Genomic DNA, 24,379 nt, shown 5'->3' with positions numbered 1-24,379 from the left:
CATATGTTGTGAGGAAGGGAGTAACCTTGCCATGTTCATCATATGCTATTTAAGGGCTACATGAACAAGCTTGCATTTGAATGCAACAGCATGCAATCTCTATAGAAATAAATACAGAAAACACCCAGTAGTTGCTGAATTACTACCTTTCTTCTTGGGGAAATTATCAGTGTGGGATTGGGAGCAGAACCTACTTGGAAATCACTTCCTGCCCTTTCTGCCAACAACGTCCCTTGGTCCGCAACTCCATTTCTTCCACTATCACAATGCTATCATAGCATTCATTACATGCTCCCAATTTCCTCAATTGGCAAGCAGTTCCAAAGGAAGCTAAACATGAGCTGCCCTGGATGAGGAAGAATGAAGATTTGGGCCAAACTACAGGTGACATTTATTATATAGCTTGCCATTGAGTGCAAGCTTTTTCTTTTGTCAATTGTCAGTGCAGAGGGCTCAATCCAAATTGGATCCCTGGTGTGAGTCCCCCTCCCATCAGCATTGGGGGGAAAAGCTTGCATTCGCTCAATGGGAATCCCCCCCTCCACAAAGTAATTTGCAGTCATGGTGGCACTGATCTAGATTGGAACCACAGTGCAGGAAAAGGGATGCAAAAGATTCAATTCAGCCGTAAAAAAAGAGAGAGCGATTGGGGTATTGACCTCATTATTCTCATTTCCTCGTGGTAGAATTCAACCTCTGGATGCAGAGTTCTTTCACTTGCCCTACCTGACATTCCCTAAGATTACAAGGTCAAAGTCTTACCAAGACAATCATATCCCAGAGCTCCTTGAGCAAGCGCACTTCCTTATGGCAGGCCTTCAGCTGTTTGTAATCTGGGACAGATACCTCAAACAAGCCTGCAGATTTGGATAGGGCTTCCATATCTTTCTCCATATTGGTGATCATTCTTTGTTGCTGGAAGCATTAAATGGAAAGGGGGTTAGTCAAAGTTGCAGGCAGATGAACACAAAGAGCAAACAAGTAGGGTACAGCACTGGAAAGCGTAATGTTGCAATGTGCTTCTGGGATATGCCCTCTAACATGCCTGCAAAGTTAGATTAACCTTTTGCTCCACTGAAGTCTCCTTCACGCATGGTTGGTGGCATATGCCCTACTCGTCATTGGCAACCGCATGCATATGCAGCCTCCAAGAAAGAGAAACCACCGAGTCCAAATTTCTCAGCCAGTTTTTGAAAATGCTACTTTACTATGCCCCTAAAAAGCACACTATAATAGGTGGCATTTGAGGAAGGCATAGATATTGCCCATATTGACTTTCCTGACTTGTAGTAAATTACCTTATTGAGGGATTTATATGGATCTGGATCAACATGAGTGAACGGTGCCTCTTCTCGGAATTTCTCCCTGAACTCATGCTGCTTAATCTGGAGGGGATGGGGGTTTGGAGGAGAAGAGAGAGCAGAATATCCTAGTTAAAGCAGGATCGTGCAGCATCACATCTGGAAGGCAGGAGTTTGTTGGCTGCAGCTCAAGATTAGAATTATGATCAATCTGGATGACACCATCTACAGAAACAGCAGCAGAGGGTTCTGCCCAAAACATTCACAAGAGGACACAGGCTGTGGGGCAAGACAAGACACTAGCAAATCATGAGCTACAACCTCATCTCTTTTTAAAATGTTCTCACTGCCCACTACACATGCTGTGACATCACAGCATCTTACAACAAAGTAGATTCAGAATTGGGTGGCATCTTGTACGCCTCCTTCTAGCAACTCCTGCAGCCAAGCTGGTGCCAAACATATGGCTTTATTTTCCTTTGGACCAGATCAGTGAGGCCAAGAGGGGGATCTTGTTGTCTGGGCAGCCCAGGACCTCCATACATACTACCTAAGCTTCTGCCCTGGAGAGAATTAGAAATGGAGGCAGCAGCTACTGCTGCTGCTAGGGAAGGGGAAGATATTCAGCCTGGTTTGCATTTTCATGTGTTACATTCCTCCATATCAATGGGAAGGAACACTTAATGAATTGGAACGCTACGAATATTTAATATTAAACATTTCTATGGGACTGTTTCTTAAATTTTCTGGAAAATGCAATATTCTGAGGACATTCCTTCCGTCCCTCCTTCATAGATATTATTATTACAGTGATCGATGGGAGAAGAAATTATGAAAAATGAAGTATTGTCACTTTATTGAACGGTTAATAGATTCTGGAAGAGGAAGGTCTGTTAAATGGAAAGTCTGTTAAGCTGCACGTTAACTCACACTTCCCAAAGCAATACACACACTGGAACACAGCTACCATTCAAAATTCACACTTCTCAAAATTCAACCAAAGAATGTGTACAAAGTGTGTACAAGAGGGATAGAAATGCATGTAATTAAGAAAACAGAAAAAGGCATTATGTTAAGGAAAACTGCTAGCAAAAATGTGTATACTAGACACATTTTCATATGCAGTTTTGCCTTTCAGGAGAAATGTGCACAGAAACACTGATGAATTATCATGGAATGTCGCAAAAACGTGGGAAACTGAACATTGGAAAGCTGAAAGAATGGAATTGAGACTACAGTTGGTAGGCAGCCCATCTGTCAGTGCCTTCGGCCTACAGGTCCCCCTGAATGTTTGGTCTGTGGGGAGCTCAGCATGCCAGCTGAGCAGAGAATACCTTGCACTGCAAGAGAAAGGTACCTCAAACTGTTGGCATTTCCTTCGGAGAATGGTAACTTCATTTGCCTGCAGAGGAGCCACATTCTGCTTGACTTGGAATGATAGCTTTTTGGTGTTATTCCATTGTTCTGGCAATTCCTAAAAGCAAACAAAGAAGAACCCTCAAACCTCTCAGAGCACTGTGGGCGGGCGGGGGGGGGGGGGGCTTGCTTGGTAAAACAAACACAGGAAGGGTAAGAAGGGGGGAAATCTGAATATGACGAGGAGGAAACACACTTTGGTTTGGTAAGGGTCTGTGGAAATGTGCAGGTTTCTGAACTTAATGTGCCCCAACTCTGTTAATAAAGGTAAAGGGACCCCTGACCATAAGGTCCAGTCGTGACCGACTCTGGGGTTGCGGTGCTCATCTTGCTCTATAGGCCAAGGGAGCCAGCGTTTGTCCACAAACAGCTTCTGGGTCATGTGGCCAGCATGACTAAGCCGCTTCTGGCGAACCAGAGAAGCGCACGGAAACGCCGTTTACCTTCCCGCCGGAGCGGTACCTATTTATCTACTTGCACTTTGACGTGCTTCCGAGCTGCTAGGTTGGCAGGAGCAGGGACCGAGCAACGGGAGCTCACCCCATCACAGGGATTCGAACCGCCGACCTTCTGATCGGCAAGTCCTAGGCTCTGTGGTTTAACCCACAGCGCCACCCGCGTCCCTTACTCTGTTAATAATAATGGATAAATGCTATGATGCCGCACGTCCAAAGTGAAATCAATCATATTAAATAGATTGTAATGCACAATGGCTTCAATCGTGGGCAACATTGTGATCACTTTCAGATTGTGTTTATCAGATACATTCCCATGAACTTTCCTGATGTGTTATTTCTGGCCTGGTTTCCCACTATATTTATTTAGTCTTCTACAAAGCATTGAGGTCATTGGATCACACTAAAAAATGGCAACATGAAAGATGAACAAATATGTATTGAGTGAAAACCATTTGTAATAACTCACGTGCAACTGCATATGGATTTCTTCAGGCATTTCTTCTCCATATAGTTTCAGCAACTCAATGGTTTGCTTTAGAGGCTCAAACATATTGTCAGTAGCCACCTGCCTTTCTTTGACCCTCATCAAGTGTCCCATCACTTCCACAAGCCCATCGTAGTCACCTTCCTTCACAGGTTTAGTTAAGCCTGCATTGACTTCTTTCATGAAAGTGGAAAGATCCTGAAGGCTGCAATGGAAAAGGTTCCAGTTGGCGTTAACTTTAACAGTACAAGGAACAAAACATTGGATTTATTTCTGATAGTTCTTTCTCATTATGGAAAGAGGATGACATCCTTGGGGGGGGGGGGGAGGAGAGGGATAACAACCTCTAACTACTTTGAGAAGGCACCAAATTACCATAAATAAACTTAGGGCTTCCATATGCCCTCTTTTCCCCGGACACACACCCTTTTTCAGCCTTAAAATTCCTTTCTGGGTGGATTTTTAAAATATAGCAAAATGTCTGGGTTTATGCATATACAGTGGTACCTCGGGTTACGAACTTAATTTGTTCTGGAGGTCTGTTCTTAACCCGAAACCATTCTTAACCTGAGGCACCCTTTCGCTAATGGAGCCTCCCGCTGCCACCGCGCCACCAGCGCATGATTTCTGTTCTCCTCCTGGAGCAAAGTTCTCAACCCGAGGTACTACTTTCAGGTTAGCGGAGTTTGTAACCCAAAGTGTTTGTAACCCAAGGTACCACTGTACACATATACACCTTTCCTGTCACTAGAGTTGAAGAGGAAACGGCTGCCTAGCCCCTTTCACATGACTAGAGTTGACCAATAGCTGGTTGTCACATGATTCGGTCCCTGTGCTGTTCTCCCTTGTTGCGTGATCCACAGAGCTTGAGGCTGGAAACCATGGAGGGAAATGCCCGGGAGCCCTGGTAACTCGGAGCAGAGGCTCAGTGGGTGGAGGGAAGCGAGGTTGATCCAAGTCCGCTTTTTTCGGGTTCAAGAGTGGCCGTGGCGAGTGGGGGAGCTGTTCTGCTCATTCACTGGCTGGTGGGTAGTTACTTTTGGCTATGCCAGCCCAATCAGAGTGGCTCACTCTGCACTTTATGTGGCTTTCGTAACAGTAGCAAATACACGAAGCAAGAATGTAAAACATGCACCATTATATGTTCAGGTCTCCATACATGCGTGTAACACCAATGCACTCTTAGTGAATGCAATCACTGTTACAAGTGTGGAGCTGGTTTCAGTATCTGGTACAAATTAAAAACAAACAAACACTGAGTTGGCTGAATATTTAAAAATAAAATATTTTCCTGTTCTGATCCTCATTGTTGTTTTTTTGGAGTATATGTGTGGCTTTATAATAACAATTTAAAATAATAATAATAAACTGCAAATGTGTCCTCTTCAAAATATGGCAGCCCTAGTTTTAAGCAACACTTTCTAACCATTTCCATCTTGCCCTCTTGCCATTTTTCTGGACCTCTAGGGTTTATCCTGAGATCCTATGAGTATGGAGAGAAAGATATTATTGATCCCACAACTGTCAGCCAAATGCAGTGTTTTATGTTGTAAACCGCTCTGTGATCCTTGGATGAAGGGCAGTATGGAAGCAACAGCAACAGCAGCTGAAATTTTACCCATGTCTAAAAAGCTAATTCCAATATGATAATTGCCCAAGCTGGAATTCCTCTGACACCAGATTCTTCAGCTCTGGGATCTGACCTTTTCTTTCATGTTGCAAAGCAGAGCTTTTGTAATTGGGGGACCTGATAAGAGGTTTATAAAAGTAGGTCTCAAGTCACTTTTCTCCCTCTCTCATGACATATCCACTAAAACTGGATGTAAAGGTGGGTGATACAAGACAGACAAAAGGAAGTGCTTCTTCACACAAAATATAGTTAGGCTGCGTACAACAGGTGCTGATTCAAAGAATGCATTCGTAGGTTTGTATACCAAGCACTGGCTGATGGTGGCCGATTACCATACGTGCAGGGAGAGGGGCTGTAGGAATGGAAAGCTTGGAAACTGACAAAATTATTCCCCAGCCTACCTGGTGGTCACGTGGTTGATGAGGTGCTGTTTGAACATCAGGCTCCAGCGTTTGATGGTATTCAGGAGCGCTTGCTTGAAGGGACGGCAGTCACTTTGCAGCCAACCGTTGAACACTCTGGTATTCTCAAACTTGGACACTTCTTCATAGAGCTTCTCATAAGTGTCAATCTAGAAACACCAGGGGGCGCTGAGATGCGATAGCTTGTGATGCAGAATTTCTACATGCACATCAGTAATGGGAACAGAGGGAAATCATGATGGGACCACTATGGGCTATGGCATTTGAGTGTATGGGTTCCCTCTGTAGCCATCTGGTTGTGAGCTAGAGTGCCCTAAGAGGAAAACCTACTTTACTCGAATTGAGTTCAGAGTTTGTGTCTCTCCCTGACAGGTGGATTCTAATCTGCTTTGCTCTGTGGGTGGGGACTTAGAATCCTCTAGTGAAGATACGCATACTTGAAGGAAACGGGGCGTACAGGGCTATGAAGGGGATAAAACCACTTATACACAGGGCACATAAGAACTCCTTTAAGGTAGGTATTTGTGCTGGGTGTGGGTCAGTTGTTAAAAAGTGCAATAAGAACATAGAAGAGAAATTTTATGTGCATTCCTGACAATCCCAGTTTTGCCAACTGGTGATGTAAGAAACGGCGATTTTACTCGTCTTTAGTGTGAAAATGCCCAAAGAATTGTGCATTGCTGAGGAAAGATGGGAAATAGGCAGAGAAAAGAGGAAACGGGAAAGCAATGGGGATGTTCCAATGTTACTCACTTGTATGAGGGATGATGTAGGGTTATAAAGATGGAGTTGGTGCCATTGAGAACACAACACACACATCAATTTGGATGAAACCTACAGACATACTCCAACCCTCACCTGTAGCTGAAACTGGTCTAAGGTGGGTGCGACATGAGGCAAGTACTCCTCTGCGTGAGACTCCAGCTCTTCAGTGGTTAGAGCGTGGCCAAAAGTGAGGAAGCGCTGCATGAACTCGTGGGGATCATCCATCCAAAGGTACGAATATTTCTCAAACGAATCTTCGTATTCTTCACCTTGTTTCATGGCATTGACCACAATGTTCCCAATCTCCTCTCGTATCTCCATCAACTCTCCCATGTCTTCTAGGTCAACCTGAAAGCATCACGGAATCATTAATGGAGTCACGAAAACAAAAGAACAAGCCGAGTATATGGGCTTCCCACTAGCATCTTGGCTGGAACATAGGATGCTGGACTAGGTAGATCTTTAGATCTTACGTTCACCAGATTCCAAATGAACAAAGTATCCATGCCAAGAGATAACTTAACAACATTCACATATTCACACAAACATTGACTGACCAGTGTTCCCTGTAGCATTTACAGGTGACCTGGAACTCTGAATAGTCAAAATCACACTCTGCAACCCAGCTGTACTTTCTAGGACTAAATTTGGTGGCTTGCCTAGAATCCTCGGATTCTGAAGTTTCCTTTTAATTTTCTTTTTCTTTTTAAGTTATTGTGCCTACAACCTAAATGGAAATACATGGGTGACAACAGCAACCCTCCTGTCCTAAGGGTATGCAATCAGATTGCTTTATTGTTTTCCTTAGCGAGCATATGGAGAAAATATTTAACTATAGTCAAATGTGGAAACAGAGAGGGACCAAAGCATGCCTACCAATATGGCCGTTGCTTGCTTTCTGTCCACTGAGAATTGGTAATTATTTCACAGTAATTATGTGTCTCTTCTGGAACAAAATGCATTTATTTATTTGTTCTTTTATTTATATATTTCTTATTTGCCAAAATGGCTTCTACAGAAAGGAAAGAACATTGAAAAATAGCTGCCTGGAAGTCAGATGCAAGCATGGCAAGAGTTTGGGGACAGCTAAGAATTCTGGGTGTGTAGAGAGAAACATATGTTCCTGTGTTTTATTTTCATTACAAGACACATTCACAGGAATTCTCTTGTGAACAAAAATGATAAAACTGAGCATTACATGGGACCTGAAAGCAATGCTTACGAGTTCCTTATGAAGTATATGCTAGCCACTCATCCTACATACCATTACAAACCTTGGCCTGGTTTGAATGTCTCTTTAAACTGGGTGTTGTTAACCTAGCACCCACAGAAGTCTTCACTAGCCTCCCTGTGCGGAGGCCCCAGACCAACCTTATAGCTGGACTTTCCTTTTGCCAGTCGCGGTATCAGCTTAGCTGTATCATAGATATCATTCATCAGGTTTTCCACCAGTTCAAAAAAACCTTCCTCTGCTCCCACTTCCAGCGATGGACGATACCTCAATTCATCTTTATACAGCTCCATGCGCACTTCAAACAAAGGGGCTACAGCAGCCTGAAATGAACCGGTGCGTTCTTGATTAGTCAGTCTTCACTTTTGCATTCAAGGTACTGTTTACTACCGCTCTGTCAGTTCCCTGCCTTTATGACCACAACCACTAGGTCTTTTTGCATACAATTACCATTCCCCACGGGTTTCCGGCTGACGAGATTTCCGGCTGACGTCACAATTTATGGCGCTAGCTCTCCACTGCCCTCCGAGGTTCAGGCAAGGGAAAGCCAGGATTTATGAGGTAAAATTCCTGGCAATGCTCCCCAGTTGCAGTTACTTTCCTGGCTTCAGCGTTGTTGTTTCCCATCTCTCGCACTGAGCTGGGGGCCTTCCAAGACTTCAGAAGCCAATCACAAGCAACCCAAGGGGCATGGCTTTGGAGTAGACTCAGTTCCTTCAGCGCTACGTAAGCTCGCCATGTGGTGCAGAGGGCACTGCAGCCTTCTTTGGATTCCCCCTCCCCGTCCTTTGGTTCTAACAGTTAAATAAGCCACCTGGTTGGTGATAAACAGGCCTAGCCATGCAGGACCTTGCTATGGATTTACCCAGTGGTTGCATTCAGGACCAGGGAGGAATTTGCCTTGCAGACTAAGTGGGTTTGTCTGCAGTTTCTTCCCACCTCAAAGAAATCACCACAACTTTTCGGTAGATAAGGCATTGGGTTGGATACTTAAGTCAAGGAGAGAAGGGTGTGGTGCCCCTCCATCCCGTGGCAATGGGTATCCCCTTGAGTCTGGAAGAGGTGTTTCCTGTCTAGATTAAGGTTACCAGATGTCCCCGTTTTCCCGGGGACAGTCCCCAGATTAACAGCTTTCTCAGCATCCACATGCACATAGCAAACAATAAGTGTCCCCGGATTCATTGAAAAAAAAAAATCTGGTAACCTTAGTCTAGATGCCCAACTTGGGGGCTGAAGGGCTTTACTGCAGGTGATCAGATGGGGCCCTAGGGTGCTCAACCCTAGGGGTTGACAGTGGTCAACCCCTAATATCCATCAACAAGGAGGCAGGCTGGTTGATTTCAGAATACACACCCAATGCTTGCTTACATCTGTAATCAGTAAAAGTTGTGGACTTATTTGACACCAGCATTCACTACTAGCGAATAATATACAGGCATGCCCAGAAACCATAATGTCTCTGGATGGGAGTGGAGTTTGTCTATAATTTATACAAACTTCCCTTCCAATACCTTTTGTGAATTTCCTACCTTCCACCACCAATCCTCAGTTAAAAATGAGAAATATACCTATACCAGAATAAGCGGGTCTTAGTAAGAAAAAATGCTTGCATGCACACACCCTGCTTTACTGATTCCGATTGCAAAACCTTAGTTCTTTTGGTCACAAAGCTTGAATTTACTTAGTTCTGAAATTAAGCAACCAGAAGGTGGTGACAAAGCTCTGGCATGTGGTACTGATATCCACTGATAAATTGGTGCTTCAGGAAATACCCTCCCACCCTGTAGAAAGCTCACCAACGTACATCAGCAGACATGTTGCTGAGCAGAAATTGCAGCGATTTGCGGATAAACTTAAAGTAGCCATCTAAAATCATGTCATCTATGAATTCCACATAATTAGACCACATTCTTGTTGTCTTGTCTGCCTTGAACAATTCTGCATTTTCCTGCAAACAGAAAAATCATTACTTGGGATACGCATTGTAATAGACAGGTGAGATTCCTTCTCTTGATGATCTATGCTTTAATGGTGATAAAAGCCTAATGTTGCCTCATAAAACATTTGGGTAACTCCCAGAATTACACCAATAATGTCAGAACTACCACCAGATGGAATGCTGATCTGGAATTCACTTGAGAGAAACTATCCTTAGGGTAGTCAAGATGTCAAATACATGATCAGATAATAATATTCACTGTTTCCTGTCATGAGTATGGACTTGCTTATACAGAATAGTATACTGAAAGTAGTTTTGGGTGCACCCGGATGCAAGTCTGTTCTTGAATTGGGGCTGTTTGTGCATGCACATTTTTTGCAGCATTGAAATTAAAGTCTTTATCAAAATGCCAGTCTTCCTGTTGGAAACCGCCCAGAGTGGCTGGGTCAACCCAGTCAGATGAACGGGGTACAAGTAATAAATTAATATTGTATTATTATTATTTTCCAATTTAATCTGGATTGTCGCTTACCACAGGACATCTGATAAGTAAAAACAACTTGCTATACGTCCAGTGTCACCAATGTTAGCACATTTCTTTGCCTGAGTGGTTTGCTTTGCGGGCGTGCTGCTGTTTTGGTGGGTGGCCGGTCTCTTATTACTTTACCCCTACACGTTTTCTTCTCACCTGAGCTTCACCTGACCATTTTGTTTCTGGCGGCAGAGGGTGAGGGAGTGTTGGAGGGACCAGAAACAATAACAAAACCCACCCCCAATGCGTTATTCCACCAATATCAGTTCACCAGTGTGGACAGCAAATGGCAGAATAGCACCAAATGCCCATTGCTTAAAAAGTGAAAATATGTGAAAATTAACATGGCAATCACACACAAACACACACACATGGGATTTGAATGACCATTTGTGATATAACGCCCACGTCTGGGAACAATCTCTGTAAAAAAAATAATTACCAGATATAAGCCCTACATAGAACTGTCTGCTGTTCTAACTCCTATGAAAACTCACTCTTTCTCACCTCAACCATAGCCTGGATCTTCTGCCCGGCATCTTTGATTGCACCATAGCGTTTGTGGATGTTTGTTTGTTTCCCATCCAGATCAAGGAGTGCCGTCTCCTTATTGTCTTTCCTTTCAAACAAAGGACTAGCTGACCATTCCTGTAAGAAGAACCAGATATATGTATAACCTGCTGTTGAAGTGGAATACACTAGATGAGACAGTTAAATCAGCTATGATTAAGTGGGCACAAGACATTGGTTATGACATTATGTTTGCGGACTGGGAACAGTTATGGACCACCGGTATGTAATGCTTTAAGAGAAAATATTATGAAAATGATTTACAGGTGGTACATGACCCCAGTCAAGCTTGCAAAAATCTATCATCTGCCCAATAACAAATGCTGGAAATGTAACGCGACTGAAGGTACCTTCTATCACCTTTGGTGGACTTGCCCGAGGATCAAGGCCTTCTGGGAAATGATTTATAATGAAATTAAGAAGGTACTTAAATGTACTTTTCATAAGAAACCAGAGGCATTTCTCCTGGGCATGGTCAGCCAATTGGTGTCAAGGAAGGATAGGACGTTTTTTATGTACGCCACCACAGCAGCAAGGATCCTCTTAGCAAAGTATTGGAAGACACAAGAACTACCCACACTGGAAGAATGGCAGATGAAGGTGATTGACTACATGGGACTGGTGGAGATGACTGGCAGAATCCATGACCAAGAAAAAGAGACGGTGGAAGAAGACTGGAAGAAATTTAAAGTATATCTTAAGAACTGTTGTAAAATTGATGAGTGCTAAAATGTCAAGGGAAAGGAAAATATAGAATTACAGCTGTAATTGATTAAGTATGAGAAGAAGCTTAAAAAGAAAATAAGTAATTAGTTAATTGGTGTGAAGGGTTGTTGAAGAAATTTTAAAACAGGGATGCAGAAAAGGGGAGGTAAGGGGAAGTCTGAGAAGTAAGGTTTATGAAAAAGAGGCTTTGAAATTATACATGTTTATATGTTTTTGTTTGTTTATGCGTGTGTGTTGTTTTGTCTTTAATTTGTGTTGGAAAATTAATAAAAAATTATTTAAAAAAAAAGAACCAGATATATGGAACACGTCTTTTGACAGCAGCTTGAAAAAATAAGTCACCCGGCGAAGGGCAAAACTAAAAATTTATAAAGGAGAATCTTTTTCTCTTTTTTAAGTGCCTAGTAGAATTCAGTAGTTGTCACATGCTACACACCTGCATAAGCTGCCCAATGTTCTCCACGTTTAATTTCGTTTTCTGAATTCTTGTCTCTAAATCATATAAGACATTTCGCATCTCCTGAATATAGTCCATAACATCTGGTCAGGTTATTATGGTGGGGAAAAAGACATAGTAATTAGCAGCTGACTCCCGTGGCTTTCCTTTGCCTTTTGTATCTAACCTCCTTAATAATAATAATAATTTAATTATTTATACACCACCCATCTGGCTGGCTTACAGCATATATAAAACATAGAAAAACATCAAACATTGAAAACTTCCTGTTACAGGGCTGCCTTCAGATGCCTTCTAAAAGTTTTCTAATTCCTTATCTCCTTGACATCTGAAGGGAGGGCGTTCCACAGGGAGGGTGCCACTGCTGTGAAGGCCCTCTGCCCGATTCCCTGTAACTTCGCTTCTCGCGGTGAGGGAACCAGCGGAAGCCCCTCAGAGGAGAACCTCAGTGTCTGAGCTGAACGATGGAGGTGGAGATGCTCCTTTACGTATACTGAGCTGAGGTCTTTTAGGGCTTCAAAGGTCAGCACCAACACTTTGAATTGTGCTCAGAAACGTACTGGGAGCCTGTGAAGATCCTTTAGGACTAGTGTTATATAGTCCCAGCGGCCACTCCCAGTCACTAGTCTTGCTGCCGCATTCTGGATTAGTTGTAGTTTCTGAGTCACCTCCAAAGGTAGCCCTGCGTAGAGCAGATTGCAGTAGTCTAGGTGGGCAACAACAAAGCATGTACTACTCTGGTGAGACAGTGCGCAGGCAGGTAGGGTCTCAGCCAGCATACCAGATGGAGTTGGTAGACAGCTGCCCTGGACACATCTTTACCATCTCCAAAAATGTTGGTTGACACCAACATCCTCCCATTCCACTGATGAAGACAGTAAAATTCCGAATGGGACCTCTCTGGATTACTGGTTCAAAGTACACAGTATGGGGAGAAGTGGGATGTTGTCTGACCACATCTCTGCACTGTTTCTCCTCAGTAATATATAGCTGAAGTGGAAATGTGTGTCTGCCCCCTGCAAGTAGCAGCTATTGAAGAAACGGAGCAGGAGATGGTGATAAGTAAATCCAATGGCACATCTTTTTCTTGAACTGCACATTGCCGGGGAAACATTTATTTATTCACTTCTAAAATTTGTAGGCTGCCCTTCATCCCATCAAAGCAATCCCAGGGTGGGTTTCAACCTTATATAAAAGACAACAAATACATCAAAATCACACCAGCAATTACAATGATAAATTAATTAAACTAATTATTAACAACAACATGAGAATACTAGAAGCAATGGGAGATCTTACTAATGCGCACCAAATGTCTGTGGTTAATAAGATTTTTTTTTTAATTGTTGGCAGAATTCCAACAAAAGTCTCTGCCTTCTGTACTTCCAAGAAAAAGGGCATTCCACTGTATTTGGGGAGGGGGTGTTGTTCTTCTCTCGCATTACTATGCAGCAAGTCAGGAGAGCTTCCTGCCGCCTCAAATCACAAGGCCAAGGATGGATGGTATGGGAAAAGCTGCTTCAACTAACAGCTGTGTGACAGGCCAGGAAAGACTTTAAATACTAATACCAAAACCTTAAATTGGGCCCTGTAGCTTAGAGGCAGTCAGTGCAAATCCTGAAAGCATTCTGCACTAGCTACAACCTCTGGACCATCTTCGAGGACAGCCCAGTATAGAGCACATTACAGTAGTCTAGCTGAGAGACTATAAGAATGTCAAGGCTGCCCTAATCCAGGAATGGCAAGCTAGTCAAGAGCTGTTAACAGGCAGGCATTCCTCCCCCCTGAGGCAACTTGTACCCAGTGGCGTAGCGTGGGTTGTCAGCACCCGGGGCAAGGCAAGTAATTTGCGCCCCCTAACCCGTGGATTTGTGCCCCCTAACCCTAACCCCCAAATGTTGTGCCCGGTGCGGCCGGCCCCCCCCCCTGCACCCCCGCTACGTCACTGCTTGTACATGATGTGACACAGTGATAGATCCAGCAGTGCTCCCAGGCTATAAACCACTTCCTTCAAGGCGGGTAGGTAGAACAAGACTACATCCAATTCCCAGATGCAGGAGTTGTCCTCCAACAATATCTGGAGGCTCAGCGGTTCTCCAGTCCTCCTTTAAGAGGTACTAGTTGGTGCCCATTTTGTGTGAAGGCAGATGGGCTTCAACTTGCAAACTCTGGTGCTGAGCACTTCAATCGTTTGATCAATGCACTCAAAAAGGAAGGGCGGTGGGCTACAGTTTGTAACAAATCAATGACAAGAGTTTTGTACCTTCATTGCTCCAGTACAAGTTGGTCTCAGCTTTTCTCAGGCCAACGTCAATTTCTTGCAGCTCCCCCTTGACCAGTGGAAGTTCTACTGTCAAAATTGTCTTCTTGATCTAAAAGCAAGCAGCTTATTGTAATGCGCAGAGCTCATCTTGCTGAAGCTCGAGATGCATAGTGCTGTCTTAGGTAACACACTTCTCATCTCAATCCCTTCCAGGGCAAGCAACAAGCATGGTCAGGCATCTGCCAAGAGCCTGCACCTCAGCAGAGGGCCCACTGATAACAGACCCCTTGATCTCCTCTTCACCATTGCAAGTTGCTTGTTCACCAGCTTCTCCCTCTGGCCCAGACTGTGGTGATGAGAAGGAAAGGCAGTAAGCAGGTGGTACCAATGATGAGGAAGAGCAGCAGCAGCTGTCAGTGATAAGGAAGGTGAGGAAGTGGACTCACTGAGGGAGTAGAACCCAAGCAGGCTATCTAAGCACAGGCCCTCCAAAACCTGGAATTGGCACTGACTCCATCCTAGACACTTAGAGAGGTCTGGACCCCTGACAAGGAGTTTCTGCTGGGATCAATGTCGGGACATTAGGATTAGACTGAGCAGGAGATTCAGCAGCTGCAAGGCTGAACTGCTGAGCCTCAAAGGACACTGGTGGGTGATTTAGGCAAAACAATAAGCAAAAGAGAGAAAGTGACTTTCTGTACTGTCTTGCTCTGCCTTATTCCTTTAAGTTTTGTAGAATGTACAGTGGTTTCCCATTGTGCTCAGACACTATTACTGGGCACAGCGGTTAAGTGTGATGGATTAGAACAGGGACCATGAAGATCACTGGGTCATCTTGGTCCAGTTACTACCTCTCAGCCTAATCAACTTCACAAGGTTGACACGAGGATTAAATAGGGGTTAGGGAGAATAATGTATTCTACCATGAGCTCCTTGCAGAAAAATGCAGACTACAAGCCAAAGGAAAAAATACACAGCCACTTCTTTATTCCCTAGATAGATGATAGATAGATAGATAGATAGATAGATAGATGATAGATAGATAGATAGATAGATAGATAGATAGATAGATAGATGATAGATAGATATACCTTGTTATACCAGCCAACTATGAGATCTAAGTTGTCCACAAACTTCCGAAATGTTTCATTCTGAGAAAAGAGGCTTCCAGCACTGTCCGGAATTTCCTTCTGCTGCTGAAAGTTCAGGTACTTGACTTCACGGAGAACAGCTACGAGCTACACGATAATATAGCAGGGAGAAATGAATGCCCTTCTATAAATGGAAACACACACCCCCCCCATCTAATGTCATGGTCTTCCGCTCTTTGGATGAAGACCAGGCACTTGGAAGAGAAAAGGAAGTGTGCGGGACCACGGGAACTGAGTGTGGTTTCACACCAGGCATTTAATGTGGAACTGCTACGCTCACTTGCTTTTTACAGAACATCCACATGACGCCACCACTCAATCACTACCATTCTTTTTCAAAAAACAAAACCAAACCTGGGGTTCTCCTGTCTTTTCTCAGAATACAGAAAGAACGGAAGAGTGGTGCAATCTTCACAAGTGGATATACCTTTAGTGCTCCTCTTCATGCCTTTTTAAAAGGGTGGGATTTTGACTAGCACCATTCAAGGAAAGTAGACTTACTGGGAAAGTGGAAACTATTCACGGTTCAGTGCGCCTCCATTATAACATTTGGGGTGGGCACTATTTTATGACCTTCTTGTTGTTTTTTTGGAAGTACAAGAATGTAACAGCATATAGCATCACCGTGGTAATGTAGCATTATACCACTATATCACTATATCACTATAGTGCAAGAATAAATTTTCTAACACAAAGCAGCCAGAAATCACATGCTAGCATGCTCTCTTCCTATTCACACACCTCTTTGCTGAAATTCACACTAATAAGATTAGTCTCGGGATCTCTATGGATCAGTGGCTGCTCTAGGTTGAACTGGCAGTCTCTGTCAACCCGGCCGATCCAATCTGCATAAATTTTCTCACGGTAACCTTGCAGCAAACGTATCATTTCATCATACTTTGCATATATCAGCTTGGCCTCAGAACTGAACATAACCCTGCAGAAAGGAGAAAGCTCAGTTTCATAATGGCAGTGGAATTTAATTGATACTGTAAACGAAGCTGCCTTATAGCTTTTAATATTCCTTCAGGAAATAGCATGTGGGTAATGCGAGTTATAAATGATTTGCTACTCACGGATGATCGATGGCCCGCAAGTCCTTCCTTGGGAGCTGCAATCTTTCCTGGAGTTCCAAAGCCCACTTCAGTTGCCCGGCAACAGGGGGCATGTTTTTGCTAAGGGGAGGCACACCATCACCTGCTGCAGTGGCAGCTATTTGGGCATCATATAAAATCTTTGCATTGTCCAGCTCAACATTGAACATCTCCAGAAGGGTAGCATAGTGTGGTGCTACGTCTGCCTTTATTAATGGTCGATCCAAAAGGGATGCAAACATATGGATTTGCTAGAGAACAAAAATAACAAAGAAGGTCCCAGTTTTTAAAAATGATATGTTCTCTGAGCTTTCATTTGTAAATCCATTCTGAACTATGCTAAGCAAGTGGACCTGCAATAACATTTTGCAGTAAGAACTTTCTTCCTAAGAGGCGTGTTCCTGTTTAGGGTTCTAGCTAGACAACCATATTCTCCTCCAAAATGTTTTATTCCATTTCCCTCCCTAGGTTTTCTGATTTTCTTTTCCATCTGACACTCAACATGCCATGGGCCACTGAGTATACTCAATCTGCCTTGTGACTTTTTTTTTTTTTTGCAGGTGTTTAATTCTGTAAACCTTGGGGTTCCCCCCAAGACATGCTAAGAGCTTTCCAAGTTGTTTTATCCTGTGGATACCCATCACCCAGGTTTGCTATTAGAAGGAGTGATCCACATTGACTCACACCCCAGTTCTAGTAAAAGCAACTTTAAACCAAATCAAATAGATGACATCAGCTTCTGTTCTCCCTGGTCAGCTCTACCACAACCTTTACATGTTATAGCAATTAATTTAATATCGGCAAATGGCCACAATCACTCTGTTGCATTGGTGACTGACTACCTTTGTATGCACTGCTGTCCGGACTGGAGACTAAACTTGATATGCAGTGGATGCTCGGGTTGCGAACGTGATCCATGCGGGATGCATGTTCGCAACCCACAGCGGCGCGTCTGCACGTGCGCGGGTTGCGATTCGGCACTTCAGCACATGCACAAAGTGCGATTTAGCACTTCTGCGCATGCGCGACCGCCAAAACCCATTCCAGTACTTCCGGGTTTCGGCGCTCTGCAACCCAAAAAAACACAACCTGAAGCGTCTGTAACCCGAGGTATGACTGTACTTGTTAATTGGGATAATGGTAAACCATTGGTAAACCATTATTACCATTTTTATAGTCATATGATTACATGATTCCTACCGTCCATTTATCAATTTAACAGGCCATCTACTGGCGTCTAAACAAAATCAATAAATCATAATGAAAGCAGACATTATACACAACTCATTAAACACAATTATTAAAAAGAGTAGAAAATGAGGAGAGTACTCAGAAAGCGGCAGCGAAAGCTTTCGTTGTTGTTTAAATGCGTTCATGTTAGTTCACCTACGCTCAAAGCTTGCTACTGGGACAGTTTCAAGATGTCACTATTGGCAAATCGGGACCAGCTTACCTACAAGATTGCCTTGCCTCACGTGTGCCTGCTTGACCACTTTGATCAGCAGAACTGGCACTACTAGAGGTGCCATATAATACCTGTTCTGCATTTGTAAGAACTCAGTTGTTTAGTGTGACAGGCAGTACCTGCCCTTTGGAACTCCCTGCCTTTTGAGATCAAGCAGATCCCATTAACAGTTAGCCGTGGTATAGAAGACTGAACAGGCAAAAATGGTCACCGGCTTATCATCTTCCTTGCTATGGTGAGATGTAGTCTGTTCCTACTTAAATCATTGTCATCATTTCTAAATCTGCATCTATACATACACATGAACGTGTGCAAACTTGGTACAAAGCTGTATTCTCTTTTCCCCCTCTCATTTGGCGATTATAAATGGCACTCAAAGAAGTAGAAAGGAGGTGGGTTGACACTGAGAGAGACCCCACACAATCCTGCTGTTTATTACACTAGGAGATGTTTGCTTGAAAATTTAATGCTGATCTTCAGTGGGCTCAGATCTGAAAAAGCAAAGTATTTTCTTCCTTGCATGGGATGGACCTTCCATGGCAGCAAGGGACAATATTGGCTTCTTTACCTGCAGGTAAAATTACTGCTTGCTCCACTGCAGATAAAGCTATCTGGGTTTAGGTTAAACACAGGAATGTATGTACCTTGACAGCAGATTCAAAACTGGAGCAGTCAACAAATCCTTGATAGAAAATGGTGGACAGCCGTCGATCCAAATCCTGAATTTTGATCTGGAAGTCTGCAAAGTCTTCATCAAATTGCTTTCAATTATAATAATAACAATCAACAACAACAAAAAATGAGTTAGAACAATCATGTACCATATCTGTTGACTTTTAAAAGTTAATTAAACCAAAGTAGAAAATAAGCTAGGCCAACTACCTTGAAGAGAATACATTTGTTGCTATAGTAATTAGAGCACATTGGGATTTTGTCCCTTACAGTAAGCAAATAATTTAAGCCATCTACATATGAATAAATTTCCCATATTGAAATTACTAACCTCATCTGCCGGATCTAAAGGATCATATTTGCACTCAACAAAGACCTTAACATATTCGAGAACCTCCTCATAAATTTGAACCACCAGCCTCCCTAAGATATTGCCTCTCACACCTCCCAATTCAATTTTCTCCAGTTTGAGAAATTCAATTGAAGTCATGTATAGTTCCTAAAAAAAATAAACAAATGAACAGTTATCTACTGCCTCCTTCTTTTGAATACACTTTAAATGACTTGATTTTGCTGGTAATCAGCTCACTTTACATTCCTTAAACAGTAAATGCTTTTTTACAAGTGGATTCAACACTGATTATTTTAAAAAATAACAAGGGTGACTAAAATTTACTTTGTCCAATGTTATCACTTTTAAATATACAGCTTTCTGAAAACAAAAATATGGTCTGTGATTTTAAATATGATTACACACATGCACACACATTTTTGGGGTCTGGGCAACTTTGAGCTATGGTTGTTTCTTATTTTAGATAGTTTAATTCTCACCTCTATTGTCTTCAGTCTGTGAAAAAATGAATTCATTCTAGTGAAAACTAGCGTAGAAGGGAACTCCCAGTACTGGGGTTCTTTGTCCTGCAAACAGAAATAAGAGAGTGTGACCAACTCTATACAGTATAGGAAGCAGCTGCCTTTAGCTGCAACTCTAAGGCCCCATTTGCACTATATATATTTAAATTGGTATCCTACAGTAGTATTATCTGTCTAAGGATGTGTAGGTCAGAGAAGCTGAATAAGAAATAGTTTTGTTAAAGGACAATGAACCACACATCTTCCCCCCTTAAGCTACTTTCTCACTCTGCTTTCAGCCCTGCTTCCTGCTTAGGCCTAGCCTCCTAAACAAGATATGGGAGGTGCCCTTAAAGGTATATTCAAGTACCACTTGAAACTGCCATGCTTTCTCCCACAGGATCCTGGGAACTGTAGTTTATTAAGGATGCTGAGAGCTGTTAAAGGTAAAGGGACCCCTGACCATTAGGTCCAGCCTACCATCAAGGCATTAAAGTGTGAACGACTTCTCTGATGCTGGTGAGCATGCTGTCATTGTGGCTGTTATGTACTGAAGTTCTCACCCTGGGCCAGCAGGGGGATACTGTCGATAGTTCAGGTCCACATATGCAAATAAGGGATTGAAAGTGACATTCAGTGAGTGGATAGTTACAGAAAATGGTTACTGTTGCATTCTGGTGGAGCTCTATATAAGCAGGCTGGCTGAACCCTTCAGTTCAATTCTGTTCCAGCTTACAAATAAAGAGCTGCTTTGGAGAAATCGCTGCGTCGTCTGCTATGTCTACCCACAACTTAACAATATAGATATGTATGTAGTTTTTTTATAAATTTATATCTGTAAAATCAAATAAAAACATTTTTTAAAAATAAATAAAATAGTTTCCCACATTATTAAATGGAATAACTTATACAGAATGTGCTACACTGTGAAGTTCTGAGTAATGCTTTCTCTGAGAACCAAAGTCCACTGGTATCAGTAACCCACCTTAAAAAACTTGGGCATCATATCTGTGCAGCAAACGTCGTAAGTCTTGTAGAGTTTCTCTATCACGGAGATACCCAGCTTGATCCCTCCTAGCACCTCTTCAATTTCACCTTGTAAGCCCTTGAGCACTTCCTCGGGACTCAGAAAATTACGTGTCTAAATAGAAAGCAGTGTAGTCAAAGATGACGCTTAGGTGAACAGGGCACATTAAAGCAAACTGGAAGTAGAACCCTGCAACAGTTTGGCAGTGCAAGGCAGTACATTGATGAATGTACTGGTAGTTGTTATTTTGCTCATAATTTATCAACACAAAGTGTGCTTGTTACAGCAGGAAATAATGGCTTTCATTGATGCTGTGATTTAGGCTCCTCCACTGCCTCCTTATGCACATGCAAAGTGATAGGTCAAACTGTCTGCAAATCTCATATAAATGGGAGGACAAGCAATGGTTGGGACTCTGTGACAACAATACTATTGACCACCCATACTCCTGACTTTCCACAGCACACCTAAGCATGTGTACCATTCGTTTTTCCTTTGAATGTTGAAACACAAATGTGGGCAATCCTGAGCTCACAACTGGAATTGAACAACTTCCTACTTGTTTCAGTGGATCAGGTATGAACCACAAGATAGAAGCAAGAAGGGCAAGTCCTCCCAGTGCAACAATTTCTGCTGAAATTTTGCACTTGCTTTAGGCTCTTAACTAAACCTGCCCAGGCCCTGTTTCATTTTCTATTCCCCACCCCACCTTCCAGTTAACCAATTTCAGCATCTGCAAAATAAATGTGGCTGAAACTATATTTAATGGCCGCAGTCACCAAAACCAAAACCAAATGGAAATTAGAAGAAACGAAGAAAAGAATATGGGGAAGGGGGGTGGGAATCCCCCCAATCAAGAACTTTATTTTCACAGAACAGTACCAATTCAATGAAGAGGTTACAGATCTCCTGCAATACGACAATGATCCGGGATGGAATGTTGTAGTATTCAGAATTGGCCCAGATCAAGCATACGGTGTACATGACATTGCTGATGAATGGAGGAAGCTGTGTGGACATATTAAAAAAAGAGAAAGTAAAGGTTTCAAACAACTAAATTTCACATGTTTAAGGTAAGGTGGTTTATTTTTAACTTGAGCTGTATGCAAATGGCCTCTAAAAATTCACCACCCTATTTTTGGACAGACAAATTTACTGAATTTCTCCAAAGGGAGGATAAATTCTTCAGCAATAAGTGACGCCGCACTTGCATCACTTATTTACCCCAAGGAAAGGCATGAGGCAGAGTGCATGCCTAAAACCCAGGAATTCCTGCAGGGATACGGATTCCTGTGAGTAGCTGGGCATTCTTCATCTCTGTTTAAAATATTGGTGGGTAGGTGGGAAACTTGCAGGCAGTGGTGGAGCTTCATGCTCCGGCACCAGGGTGCGGAGAGCAGGTGAGGACGGGGATGGCGCGTGTCCCGGGGGCGTGGCATGCCGCCTGTGGGGGTGTGGCGTCCAGCGCGGGCAGGGGGGCAACCGCAATGGCACCCCACCAGGATCGCACTGGCGGGGGCGGTGCACTCCCCCCCCACTCCTCTTCCTCCACCACTGCTTGTAGGAACATCACAACATCCACGGAACTCTAGTTACCAATCTCAGACTTCTGAACGTTGGCTCTTGTTCCTGGACCAAACTTATTGTTGCTACTTCTTGTCAGAGCACTTGAACTCGATTCTGCACTTTCCCAGCTACTAAGGACTGCTTAGGCTACCCTTAGATTGCATTATTAAATGTTAAGAAATGAACTTCTTTACTTGCAGGTAAGTACAGCTCTGATTGGTTGGGTGTAAGCCAGGACATAAGCTCCTCTTCACAGAGGTGTTTGTAGGCCATTGAAAACAGCCTCTTTTTTTGAACTTTTTGGATAACGATGGACTTCTTGGTGAACATTCACCATAGTGCTACATAGAATATAACCCTCAGTAAAGTATCGTGGAAGACAGACAAAATGTATACACCAAGCCTGCCCAAACTGTTGCCCTCCAGGTATTTTTATACATGATTGTAGCAGTAAAAATGGCTAGCAATTCATTTTTTAAGAGGGTCTTAGCAGTGATGCATAAGCAAGGTGGCCTATTTTAATTCTCAAATGTTATTTCCTCCCTTTAATATATATACCTGATGATATTCAGCTTGTTCCACTTCTTCCAATACAACTTTCAGTGGCTGCAAGTACAAGTTAATATCATCAGCTTCCTTCAGTCCTGTATAAAACAAAAATGACAGAGTAGGTAAATTAAGGAGGGGCTTGAAAGCCATTTGTTACATATGACCCAAAATAACTTGCTGGCGGTCATTTATTTTAAGAAAGGAGGTAGTACCTGCAGAGACGTCCTTGAAAACATTCCTGAGTGCTGGCCAGTAACAGCTCTTTGCCCTCTCCAAAATATCAGCTATCTTTTTCACCTGAGGGGCATATAGCTGGGACAAACAAAAACACAAAACCCCCAACTTTAGCAACTTGTTTTCATGACCATATGGTGGTTTGCAGCCAGGTCTCATGAAGTGCCCATAAACTCCCACCTACCTGTTCATTTATGCACTGCAGGTTAACCTGCCGGCTGTACCAGAAATCAAATTCCACTCTGGGTAATGGGTTCAAGCCATCCAGAAGAGGCTGTGCTGAGTCTTTGCTCAGGATATCTCGTATCTGATGAGACCAGTCAATGATGATGGTTTCAATGGAGTGTAACAGTGTACTGTCCACAGCTCTAGGAAGACTGAAAGAACCCACAAAGGACAGTATGGTGAAAACAGTTTTAACTTCTGATCCAGAAACAACTTGCATTGCAGTTATTAACCTCTTTGGGGTCACAGGCCCCTTTGAAAATCTGAGGAAATCTATGGAATCCCTTCCAATGCACATAAACACATACACAATTTTGCAGACTATTTATTTTATTGTTTGGGGGTTTTTGCACTTGGTTCACAGACCCCTTAAAAGTGGACCTCCTAGGTGCCATGGGCCACAAGTTAAGAACCTCTGAACTCAAAGTTAATAAAGGGAGCTCCATTCAGTTACTAGCCAGTCCGGCTATAATATAAAACTCAGTAAATTGTTCCAGGATCTCTTTAGCTGCAGGAGCACTGTCTAGTGGTCCTTGGATTCCCTCCTGGGTGCCTGTGCCTTTACAACCAGGAACATTTGTATTTCCCTTTGTTTGGGCCATCGCTCTTCCTTGATGGTGGGCATCACTGAGGATCACAGCAAGCAGGCATGCCAAATACATACTTGCAAGTAATTGCCCCTTAGTGATGAGAGTAGCCTTTTAAAAAATAAATAAATGAAAATAATGGGGTCTGCATATGCTGCACATACACAGTGTACAAGACAACAAGAAGTATAGACAATGGCAGACATTATTTTAGGGCACCCACGTGTCAAACATATCCACTGAACTCTCCAAGGTATCTATGTGGTCTGGCAAAGGAAGCAGTGTTTTCCCTTTGATCTTTCCTCCCATGACAAACATCTCATTCTTCAGTCTGTGGGCTGCCCGTATAACATCATCAGCCACCACTTGAGGCCATCCAGCAAGGTTTTCGTGCTTCATAAATAAGGAATAGACCACCTAGAGGGAAATAATTGCTCTGTTTCAAACATTACTGATCACAGGACTATATCAAATTAGTTTTAATAAAATCTAAAACTTTTCTGGAAAAGTCCAGCCTCTTTTTTTAAACATCCCAGTAGCTGGAACGTCTTTTTTGGAAGTCATGGTCCTATGATTCTGATAGCCACCACACCACCGCAATGCCATCGTAACATCAGTATTGCATTACACTGGTGCAATGGTAATGCACCACTTCAATGTATTGCCTTTCACCAGTGCAGGAACATGGCAGTGAGCCTAATCCTGCCCAGCTGGAATAACTTGAGAACAGAATTGCATTGTTAGACTTTGTCAGGCAGCCCAG

At 43.0% G+C, this 24,379-nt stretch overlaps 1 protein-coding gene across 2 annotated transcripts in view; it reads right to left on the bottom strand.

The window, feature by feature from the left end:
• Window positions 1-24,379, bottom strand: part of DNAH17 (dynein axonemal heavy chain 17) — a 98,208-nt gene that overhangs the window by 69,790 nt on the left and 4,039 nt on the right. The window contains exons 3-25 of one of the 2 annotated variants that reach the window (XM_083727297.1): window positions 23,840-24,033; window positions 22,989-23,181; window positions 22,783-22,882; window positions 22,580-22,665; window positions 21,338-21,463; window positions 20,414-20,569; window positions 19,408-19,494; window positions 18,908-19,075; window positions 18,549-18,665; window positions 16,422-16,690; window positions 16,087-16,282; window positions 15,286-15,432; window positions 14,195-14,303; window positions 11,911-12,014; window positions 10,686-10,826; window positions 9,512-9,655; window positions 7,848-8,030; window positions 6,570-6,824; window positions 5,691-5,860; window positions 3,642-3,864; window positions 2,659-2,775; window positions 1,299-1,385; window positions 763-915 (exon numbers count right to left, since the gene is read on the bottom strand). In XM_083727297.1, the coding sequence (XP_083583423.1) occupies window positions 763-915; window positions 1,299-1,385; window positions 2,659-2,775; window positions 3,642-3,864; window positions 5,691-5,860; window positions 6,570-6,824; window positions 7,848-8,030; window positions 9,512-9,655; window positions 10,686-10,826; window positions 11,911-12,014; window positions 14,195-14,303; window positions 15,286-15,432; window positions 16,087-16,282; window positions 16,422-16,690; window positions 18,549-18,665; window positions 18,908-19,075; window positions 19,408-19,494; window positions 20,414-20,569; window positions 21,338-21,463; window positions 22,580-22,665; window positions 22,783-22,882; window positions 22,989-23,181; window positions 23,840-24,033 (3,525 nt within the window). Of the gene's footprint in view, window positions 1-762; window positions 916-1,298; window positions 1,386-2,658; window positions 2,776-3,641; window positions 3,865-5,690; window positions 5,861-6,569; window positions 6,825-7,847; window positions 8,031-9,511; window positions 9,656-10,685; window positions 10,827-11,910; window positions 12,015-14,194; window positions 14,304-15,285; window positions 15,433-16,086; window positions 16,283-16,421; window positions 16,691-18,548; window positions 18,666-18,907; window positions 19,076-19,407; window positions 19,495-19,716; window positions 19,750-20,413; window positions 20,570-21,337; window positions 21,464-22,579; window positions 22,666-22,782; window positions 22,883-22,988; window positions 23,182-23,839; window positions 24,034-24,379 lie in introns of those variants that run through there. The other variant, XM_083727298.1, reaches the window with a different exon arrangement.

Source organism: Podarcis gaigeae, assembly GCF_964106915.1.
Source record: "Podarcis gaigeae genome assembly, chromosome: 2".
NCBI lineage: Eukaryota > Metazoa > Chordata > Lepidosauria > Squamata > Lacertidae > Podarcis > Podarcis gaigeae.
Note: the sequence above shows the minus strand (reverse complement) of the source record. Positions and strands in the feature narration are given on the sequence as shown.